Source organism: Capsicum annuum, chromosome 5 (assembly GCF_002878395.1).
Source record: "Capsicum annuum cultivar UCD-10X-F1 chromosome 5, UCD10Xv1.1, whole genome shotgun sequence".
Taxonomy (NCBI): Eukaryota; Viridiplantae; Streptophyta; class Magnoliopsida; order Solanales; family Solanaceae; genus Capsicum; species Capsicum annuum.
In genome coordinates this window covers 212395975-212406727 of record NC_061115.1, presented here as the reverse complement: position 1 = coordinate 212406727, position 10753 = coordinate 212395975, and the positions used below count along the sequence as shown (strand labels likewise).

Genomic DNA, 10753 nt, shown 5'->3' with positions numbered 1-10753 from the left:
AATATCAGTGAGTACCCAACATCTCACACTGATGGATATTGCTATTTCATACTAGATGTAGCAAAAATTGTGGACTTCAGACTTATGCATCTTGCTTTTCACTCTGTATGCCACTTATAGGAATAAAAGCCACACAATGAAAACTGTGGATAATATGCTTGAGGCTCTTAGCCTTTTTTTGTTTTTTTTTTTTGTTTTTGAGGTTATATTAGACTTAAGAAGGATAACGAGGAAATGTCACTTGCGCTGTCTCCACATTTTCTGTTGCAGGAGCCTGATCCCTGTGTTGGAGTTTGTGATGACAAGAGAATGTCTTTATTGGCGATGAGTTTCTCTTTGGACGAAGTTGAATTTGCATTTGGTAAACTTGGTATGTGAAATAACTGTAGTTTTTTGTATTTTAAAAAATGCTCTAGGAATGTCTTGTGGTATTATGGTCTCAGCTCTTCCTTTTTTGGAAAAAGTTAAGCAAACATTAAATTAAATTATAACCAAAGCAGCCTGGCACTAAGAAAGTGCAGAGGCAGAACACCGTCTAGGGATATGGTTGTCATCTCTTAAGCAGAATCCTCCTAACCGTGCTTCATGGCTGGCAGTGAAGTCTGAGCATGAGTTATTATGCTTGTATTTGTCAATGTTCTTGTCAGTAGACACATAAAAAGGCTGTTTTCTGTGTTAGTTTTCCTAGATTTTGGAACATTGGTCTATCCACGCGATGCAACCATGAAGCAGAAAAAAAAATAGAAAAATATGCAATTTAGTCCTTTGATTTCTTTCCTTCCACAATGTCCAGCATATACAAACAACTTTTCTCCACTCTGCTTTATTCTTCTGAACATATTTGGTTGACTAAGGTTTATGTGGAACAAGTCAGAGAAGTTTGGTGGACATTTCGCAGTCATTGTGTCCATAATGCTGGATAAAATATCTGAATAAGAGCATATGGCTCCAACGGGAAGGGTGGAACTTAAAATCGTAAAAAGCAGATAGTTAAGCATTAACTGGTGCGGCAGAGCTTATGCTGAACCCAACTAGTTTTGGATTGAGGCATAGTAGTAGTAATTGTTATGGTACCATAACAATTACTACTACTATGCCTCCCTGTTTCTCTATGTACTAATTGCCTCGTTGACTTTATGAGCTATCTTTTAAGTGTGTGACTAAATCATTCAATGGTACGTAGTCAAATGTTAGAAATTTCATTTCTAATCAATAATGCAATTAAAAAGTTAGATGCCTTGTTCCAATTATTCCTTTGATTGGGTCATTAGCTAAAACACACTTTCTTACCGTAATAGGACATCCCATAGTAAATCACATTTTTGTAGAACATAAATATACATGCGATTCATAGTTTGCCACTGAAGATTCTTTTTTTAATGCTTTTTTTTTTCTCTACTACTTTTTTCTTTAAATGGACAATCTTCTAAACTAAGTACCCTTCATGCTGTATGCAGGAGAAGCTGCTCCTGTCAACGAACTAGTGGATGTTATCTTTGCAGCTCGAATTGCTGGGAATCACAAAAAGGATGATGATGATGTTTCTGTTGTTGAGATTAAAGATAAGAACAAGGTTAGTGATAGATGTGAAATCTTTTTTGGACCTTTGATAGGAGAAAAATCTATTAAACATAAGAAGAGTTACTAAGCGGACGAGCTGCCCTTTCAAGAATATGCAGAAGTTACATTAACTGATATTTTTGGTGTGTTTGAAAAGAAGGGAATTGCAGATGTTTTGAAGAGTATGTAACAAGTTACATTATTCTGATACCAACTCCTTCCCCACACTTAAGGCTAGATGTCTTTGGCAATATTTTGCTCTTATATTTCCCTATTACCTTTTTGGTATTTTGTCAGCTCATCTGCTTTAGGTTAGCCTTTTTTGGTATCAAAGCTGATTCTTCCCCCACCTTTTGTATTTATTGAATCTTCTTGATGCCTATATAAAACTTCTTACTTCATAAAGAAGAGAAAAGAAGTTATATTAAGAGCAGATCACCGAATTTAGTTGTGAGTCACTTCCCAAACCTTGGAGATATGAACCAGCATCCAGTGCCTTAACTTCGACTGAGCGAACCAACTTTGACATGAATTAATAAACATAGTTCATGCATGAATTAAAAACCACAAGCTTTTCATAAAATACTTCTTTTCATCAACTTGAAAAACTATGAATATGAAATAGTTATTCATACATGTCGTATGAGATCTCAATAGAAGGACAAAAGACATGACATGACTTATTGTGCCTATGGAGCCTCTATAACAATATGAATAAACGAAATGCCGGTGACAAGGCGCCAACTATACCCAAAGAATACGACTGTTTATACTATAAAAAGAATGCCTGAAACATATAATGGGGCTCATCAAAACACTAGAGGATGTGTCCTCCCTCTCGTGGCAGGGGGTTCCATGCATCGCGCCTGGCCCTTTCTCTCTCACCCGCTCGTGGAGCTACCTGCGGCGCCTCAAGCTTGGGACTTGAGTCCTTTTCTGTCCCTCACTGTTTGGCCTTTTGTACTTATGACCAGACACTTCAATAAAATTTGGTTTGTTCAATCGTTCTCACAACCTTGCTACCCTCCTGTGGGTCCCATTTGCAGCTTAATATTTGCAAATGTTATATTCTTACATGACAAAAAGCCTTCTATAATAAATTCTAAAACCTTCCATATTGTGAGCTACATGATTATTTCAATACCTCTTTTGTAGATCTACAGAATTTTTTCGTTGTCCTTTCCTGCTTTCTGACTTAGTGTAATTTTGAGAGAACTTTTTTCTATAACTAATTTGCTCCATACTATATGAGTCTAAATGTCTTAGTTCCTGATTAGACTACCATTAATTTGGAGTGTATGTGCTTTCGTCTAGGAATGCACCACTGAGGCTCTGTTTGGGACCATGGAGAAGACATTAAAATTGCTTGAAATGGGTTTCTCTGAGAATGAAGTTTCCACGGTTATTGATAAGTTTGGTGAGTAAATTATGTTCCTTGCTAGTGTCTATTCCTCTAGTAATTGTTCGCATATTGAAATCACAATTATTTTTCTGCAGCCTTTCTGATTTGGTAAAATATGTCATGAGTGTCCTCAAGTTCTCATTTTCAGTCAAGTTTTCCAATCGATGCTTTATTTAGCTTTGTCTTCTGCCTTTTAGGTTCTGACTCTCCTCTCGAAGAGCTTGCAAATTTGATTGTAGATCCTAGTAGTGGTAGAAGAACGAACAAGGTAATTATATGTCTCCTTTTTCTGTTTTCGTAGTGCCGTAAAACTTACAATTTTGGTAATCCTTATTTGTTGATTAGCTAGCTTGCTTCAATTAGTTGGACCAAAAATAGGACAATAACAAATCGAAGAGGTTTCAAGCAATTGTGACAACCACTCACGGCCTTGCCCGAGTGAAACTCCATGGTGGTGTGATTGCAGTTATACTTCACAATCAGTTATTCGGAAGAGAGTTTTTGGGATGATTATCCTTTGATTATTTGCACGAAGCATTCTGTTAGAATTCATATATGGAATACTGTTTTGCTCATCAAATATTGACATGCTCTGCTTCTTCTGCTCTACTGAAACTTTGATGCTTAAAGTTGTGAAGAAACTAGTAAACAACTAGATTAATTTAGGTAAACTATTGTATTTTTTTCAAATGACTTACATATGTTCTTCTCCTATTCTTTATGATACTTTTTGTTTATCTGAGATCCTTTTTTTTCCTTATAGTATGCTATTTGAAAAATCCTTTTTTAATGTGTTTTGTTCTATTCATCTCTTTGCAGCATCTCTTGAACTCTGTTAGCAGGAATGGTTCAATTGATTTTCATCCAATAGCTGTTAAGAAAGAGGAATGTCTGGATACCTCTGAATATGTAGACGACCTACTGGAAAAGCTTAAAGGGAAACGGCCAAAGGAGAACTCTATTGATGAGAACGAGACATTAAAGAGACCGAAATCAGAGTTTGATGAAGCCTTAAGCACTTCCCTTGGCCCTGCATGGCAAGAAATATTAGGGCTATCCAATACTACCAGGACCAAGGTTCATCGAAGAGCGATTCACCAAAGACCAAGAGTGCTGGATTGTCAAGGCACACAAAAATTGTCTATGCCGAATCCATGCAGGAGCCTTGATAAGATGGTGGCTAAAGCTCCTTATTTCTTTTATGGGAATGTCATGAATTTATCTCACGACTCTTGGGTAAGAATATCACAGTTCTTGTATTCCATTGAGCCAGAATTCGTTCATACTCAACTTTTCTCAGCTCTGAGTCGTAAAGAAGGTTATGTACATAATCTTCCTACTGAAAATCGAGTTCACATTGTTCCAAAACCACCAATGACAATTCAAGAAGTAGTTCCCAGCAGCAAAAAATGGTGGCCATCATGGGATACAAGGCAACACTTGAGCTGCATCAATTCGGAGACATCTGTTTTGTCTCATATATGCGATAGACTTGAAAGAACACTAAGTGAGTCCCAGGGGTATCCTTCAGGTGACAGACAGCGAGATATCCTCTTCCAGTGTCAGATGTTCAATCTAGTCTGGGTAGGCCGCTACAAGTTGGCACCTGTAGTGCCAGAACAAATTGAACGCATTCTCGGTTACCCAGAAAATCACACTCGAATTGCTGGGTTTAACTTGATGGAAAGACTTCTATCGCTGAAACATTGCTTCCAAATAGATACATTGGCTTATTGTCTCTCTGCATTAAAGTATCTGTACCCTGGAGGGTTGACAGTGTTGTCAATCTATAGTGGAATTGGCGGAGCAGAAGTTGCGTTGCATCGCCTTGGAATTCCCTTAAAAGCTGTCGTCTCAATAGAGTCTTCTGAGAAAAACCGGAGAATTCTCAAGCAATGGTGGAGTAGTTCGGGACAAGCCGGAGAACTCGTGCAGCTGGAAGATATTCACAAGCTGGCCAGTAACAAGGTAGAGGTCTTGATTCAGCAATTTGGTGGTTTCGATTTCATCATATGCCAGAACCCATGTACATACTCTTCCAAAGGTAATTTAGCTGCAGATATCGATAGTCATGCTAGTTTAGATTTCATGTTGTTTCACGAGTTTGTACGTGTCATGCAACGTGTTAGAAGTAAAATGGGGCGAAACTAGCTAGTTCCTTAGCTTTTAATTGTGTAGGCAGTTTGTGGACTGAGCTTAATGGTATGTTGTACTAAATTATGACTTCTAATTTCTAATAGATGAAGCTTAATTTGTGAATGTATGAAGCTAATAAATATATGAAGCCTATATTAAGTTGCCAGACGAAGCTTAAATTATTTAGTTGCCAGATGATCTATGCTTAAAAGTTGGTTGTGCCCTTTTTTGTATATTTCAAATATATGTATACTATTACGGGCATCGTGGATTTATTCAACTGACTTAGATGAAAGGTATATTTCTTTGTCTTGTTTCTTTCAATTCCGTTTCAGATACTTCTCTTTTGAGCCGAGGGTCTATCGGAAACCACCTCTCTATCTCACAACGCTAGGGATAACGTTTGCGTAAATCCTACCCTATGTACCAAAAGTAGTTTGGGTTTGTTTCAGTTTGTTCTTTATTATTTTTGAAAGTAATGCAGATTTGGACACTTACACTGTGCAGAAAACTATTTAACTTTGGTTACCACCATTTGAATTTTAAAGGAAAAAAATAAGATAAATTGATGTTGGAGAAATGCAAAATGGGGTCTTTGATTATGTATTGTGTAGTCTTTTCTCCCATGTATAAAGAGTAGTCATTCTTTTTTGTGAGTAATAACTAACAAGTTATCAAGTTATTTATGATCTTGTAAATTATATATATTTTTTTTAACTGATCTTGTTAGGCTTTACTTAAATGGAAGGTCTATTGAAAAAAATTATATATACACTATTCTTTTCAGATCTAACTTTTTCAGATCTAACTTGGGAGGTTATACTGAGTTTGTTTTTTGTTGTTTCATAAAAAAGCAGTTGGAAAATCATGACAATTAATTTTTCCTTCAATAGAGCAACCTTATTTTTCAAGATTTTTTTTTTCAAAACCTACTTATTTAATCCAAGAAATGTGAAAATGGAACAACATATCCTATGGCAACTACAGTTTCCTTGTTTAATTCAGATTTACACTGTTAAGATTTATTGAAGATAAAATCGCTTGTTACTGAAAAAAAACTATCATCTTCGAGATTCAAATTTAAAACCTATAATTAAGAGTTAAAGAATCTCATTCATTTCACTATAACCAGTAATAATACCTACTCAATATATATCATAACAAAAAAAGTTGGAAAAAGAGACAAAATAATTGAAAGATCATAGAAAAAGATTGATATATGATCAGTTTTTATAAGGTTGAAAACACTAGATGCTCATTTTGGTGTGATCAATCAAAATCCTATCATAGCTGGGATAGTACTAAAATTCAGAACCACTAATTATAGCCTAGGAGCAACTCAATAATTAGTGGCCTAAAATTAATCTTTACATGAGGCCTTATTATTATTTTTTAAAAATAACCTATAAATCCATTATAGGTAAATATTGGATCAAATTCTTTCCTAATTAGAGGTTTTGAATTTCTTGAGTTCAGACTTCAGAATGAAAAAAAATCTTACAAAGGAGCACTTTTCTCTTTAATCTATTTTGTGTGTCTCAAATTAGATTAATTGAAAAATTCACGTATAGATATCGAATATCGGATGATGAAAAAATTGCAACCCGCCCCCCACCCCACCCCACAGTTTTTGGTTATACATATACTAACAATATTGAAGTTTGGTTTTTTAAAATGATTTTCTTTTCAAGTTTACAAAATTAACAAATTTTCAAGTGAAAAAAAAATCTTTTTCCACTCTCAAAACTTCAATTTTTACAAATAAAATGCAATCCACATAAATTCAACCCTCAAATACCATTTTTCAAGTTCAAATTTAAAAGCTCTTTCTTTTTCATGTTACAATCAAATACATATCCAAACATCTATTGCGATAATTTTTAGTGCATTTTCTAAGTATAAGAAAATAAAATGTAAAGAGATCTAAATAGGAAAAGGAAAAAGGAAAATAGAAGACAAATCCTAAATAAAATAAATATAAATTAATGGATGAAATTCTTCCATTTCTCATTATCTCTATTTTTCAATTATTGCTTAAACGTGAGAATCTATTCTGTAGGAGAGCCAAAATTCTAAATTTAATAGGTTGGCTGTTAAAGAATACTAAAACTTAGGTGGAATCAATCCACAAAATTCTTAAATTTGTTAGTAAATTTCATTTAAATACTCCTATTATAATTATGTTTCATTTAAATATATGAAAACATGATAACATGTTTTATTAGACATTTTTGGTTCAAATTTTTGTATGTGTGTTCTAAAGCGTATGTTACATAGATTAATTAACTACAAAATATGTCATCTCTTTAATTATACATATTAATTTCAATCGGAACATGCCTGAAAAGTTTTATGACTTATTGAGACAAATGCATATAATTAAAGAACGCAACATATTTTAAGTCGTTTAACTTATCTGGTACTCCCCTCGTCCTATTTTATGCGTAGTCATTTTTTTTTTGGTCCGTCTAAAAAAGAATGTCACATTTCCTTATTTGGTAACTATTTAATGACATCATTCTCATTTTATCCTTACTGGATTCCACTTAATAAGAAAAGATAACTAAAAAGTAAACGTTAAAATGACTTTAACAGGAACAATTTTGTAAACTTCACAAAGTCATCATTTATTTCTTAAATCCTGCATTCGTTCAAAAGGCGACACATAAAATGAGGCGGAGGGGGTAATAATTTTTCCAAAGTGTGAATCAAAAGTGTGAGTTTATATGGCCTTACAACTATATAAAGGCAATGTACCCTGGTTTCAGCAAGTACAAGTTTTCCATTCATATACTATTAGTAATAATAACTATTTCCTTACTATTGCTATTTGCTAAGAAAGGATGGGTTTGAGGGGTAAATTAGTTGCTCATTTGGAGGTCAAGTGTGGTGGAGAATTATTTCATGATCACTTCAACTCTAAACCTCACCATATCCCTAATATAAGTGATAAGATAAACCATTTTGAGGTTCATGAAGGTGAATTAGGAAGTGTTGGTACTCTTGTTGAATGGAGATTACACTATGGTAAGTCACTTTTACTTTTCTTTAGAGAAAGAAATTACTTAGTGTGGATTTTGAGTCAGGGCACTTTATCTGTTCGTTGTAGCAAGTAATCTGTCTCACATTCAAGATTACAAATCTCACATTTTAAAATGTCTTATATATTGATATCATTTGAATGACCTGATACTGTATAGTCATCTTCTTTATATATGTAAGTTAACCACTTAAAATGTGTCATCTTCTTTAATTATATATAATAATCTCAATTGGAACATATCTAAAGTCTTACATCTTATTGAAATTATGTGTGTATATAAATAATCTAGAAAAAATTAACTCTTGAAAAAATTGTTAATCTAGATATCAAGTTAACCATGTATTATACACTGATGCAAGTTAACATATAATTATCCTGTAACTGATGTGATTATCTTATAACTGATTTGCTTGCATATATATAATTATCTTATAACTGATCTGATTATCTTATAATTGATCTCATTATAAAAATACTTTGAAGAGGGGGAAGAGAGGGTGTTGAAGCAAGTTATTGATCACATAGACGAAGAAAAGAAAAGAATCACCTTCAAATTTATTGGAGGATATTTTATGGAATTATACAAGGAACTTAGTACTACTTTGGATGTTGAAGAGAATTGGATATCATGGACATTTGAGTATGAGAAGCAAAATGAAGATGTCCCAGAGCCCATCACACTTTTGGGAATTGCCATTGATCTCATGAAAGACATTGATTCACACCATCACAACAAATGATACAATCATTATGTGGGAATATTTTCTATCTTTTAAGATCAAGGATAAAATCTTTGTTTATGTTATTGTTTTTTTTTTTTTTTTTTTTTTTTTTTTCAGATTCCTCTTATGAAATTACATTGCGTATCGTGTTGTTGTTATTGTCGTTGGTGTTATAATTTCATGTGTTTTATATATAAGACAATCTCTCTCTCTTTTAAGATAGAGATAAGATCTGTGTACATATTACCTTTCTCAAATCACACGTACAAAATTACATTGAATATATCAAATTTAAAACCTATAATTAAAAGTAAAAGAATTTCATTTATCCCATCATAACCAGTGATGATACCTAATATATATCATAACAAAAAAAGTTGAAAAAAAAAGAAGACAAAATAGTTGAATGATCTAAGAAAAAAATGATATATGACCAATAAATTAAGGTTGAAAACACTAGATGTTCATTTTGGTGTCATCGATCAAAATCCTATTATTAGCTGGCTTAGTACTATAGCCAAGGAACAACTCAAACTCAATAATTAGTGGCCTAAAATCAACTTTTAACATGAGGTTTTATTATTATTATTTTTTTTGTGCTTTTTTTTTTTAAAAAAAAAAAAAAAAAAATTAACCTACAAGTCCATTATAGGTAAATATTGAACCAAATTCTTTCTTAAATAGAGGTTTTGGACTTCTTAAATTCAAACTTTCAGAATGAAAAAAAAAAAAAATCTTGCTAAATGAGCACTCTTCTCTTTAATCAATCTTGTGTGTCTCAGATTGGATTAATTGAAAAATTGACATATAGATATCGAATATCGGATGAAAAGATTACACCCTCACTTTTTGGCTATACATATCTGTATTATACTAAAAGTGTGAAGGGCATTACAAATATTGTTGACGCTCAATTTTTGCTCTCCGTACTTAAAATTAACGTCTTCAAACTTTCTGACCGTTAAAGAGCATAAATACAATTTTCACATATTTTTTACAATTGTTAATAAATTATTGATATTCAGCCTTACTTTAGGATTTTATTAATTTATTTTTATATTTTTACTTTTTATAATTTATTAATAATTCTTTGTATATTAAGATTTTTATATCAATTTACTACCTTTCAACATTTTTACAAATATATATACACACCTACACGACATGACATCATATTTTTTATAACATTTTTTTTTCAAATTAATTACATACTTTACATTTTTTCATAATTGCAAATCAATTTTTTATCTCACAGTCCGCAAATATTGAGTCGGATCGATTATTTTGTGCAATATGATAATTTGACGTTTTGTCACATCTAACAAGGATCGCATAATAATGTCTTATCATGCCGACAAGTTACTGATAATTGTCATTATTTTAGAATTTTTATTACTTTATTGCCATATTATAATTTTTACATAATTATCCTTAATTTTATTATTTTTAGAATTTTTTATCAGTTTGATATCATTTTAATATTTTTACACAGTTATCTACATAAGTACAAATACAACATAGCACTATAATATTTTTTTTTAGTGCACAGTATAATTTTAATAGCATAATATATTTTTTGTAATTATACATCGACATTTATATTTTTATATATTATTTAATACGATCTGTAAATATAACGTAATTTAATTATTTTAATACACAAAATAATAAATTGATCAAATTAAAATCTCATCATTTTTTTTATCACTTTTGACTTATTTTACTTTCTACCCAAAAAATTAATTTACTTTCTACCCAAAAAATTAAGAATTTGTTGGAAGAAAAATAAATTTAATAAATTATTATTTTTTTCTTTTTCTAATTACTCCACCTAACACTCTATCACCCACCATTAATTTCTATCCCGCTCAAAAAAACACATCATCATTT

General features: G+C 32.1%; 2 protein-coding genes across 6 annotated transcripts in view; both read left to right on the top strand.

Annotated features, from left to right (window-relative positions):
- The window catches only part of LOC107871229 (probable inactive DNA (cytosine-5)-methyltransferase DRM3), a 15201-nt gene extending 9980 nt beyond the window's left edge, over positions 1–5221 (top strand). For all 5 annotated transcript variants that reach the window (XM_016718092.2, XM_016718094.2, XM_047412706.1 and 2 more), the window contains 5 exons: positions 271–370; positions 1458–1573; positions 2875–2977; positions 3160–3230; positions 3782–5221. In XM_016718092.2, the coding sequence (XP_016573578.1) occupies positions 271–370; positions 1458–1573; positions 2875–2977; positions 3160–3230; positions 3782–5113 (1722 nt within the window). In that variant the 3' untranslated portion in view covers positions 5114–5221. The remainder of the gene's footprint in view (positions 1–270; positions 371–1457; positions 1574–2874; positions 2978–3159; positions 3231–3781) is intronic.
- A 2640-nt stretch (positions 5222–7861) lies between these two features.
- LOC107871228 (kirola) lies at positions 7862–9092 on the top strand. The gene is made up of 2 exons (XM_016718089.2): positions 7862–8125; positions 8625–9092. The coding sequence occupies exons 1-2, from the start codon at positions 7942–7944 to the stop codon at positions 8879–8881; spliced, it is 441 nt and encodes a 146-aa protein (XP_016573575.1). The 5' UTR covers positions 7862–7941; the 3' UTR covers positions 8882–9092.
- The last annotated feature ends 1661 nt before the right edge of the window (positions 9093–10753 follow it).

Excerpts from the sequence above, each read along its gene's own strand:
- LOC107871228 (XM_016718089.2), top strand. The coding sequence starts at position 7,942 with ATGGGTTTGAGGGGTAAATTAGTTGCTCATTTGGAGGTCAAGTGTGGT. Across the intron at positions 8,126-8,624 it reads TGAATGGAGATTACACTATG|AGGGGGAAGAGAGGGTGTTG; the intron begins GTAAGTCACTTT and ends AATACTTTGAAG.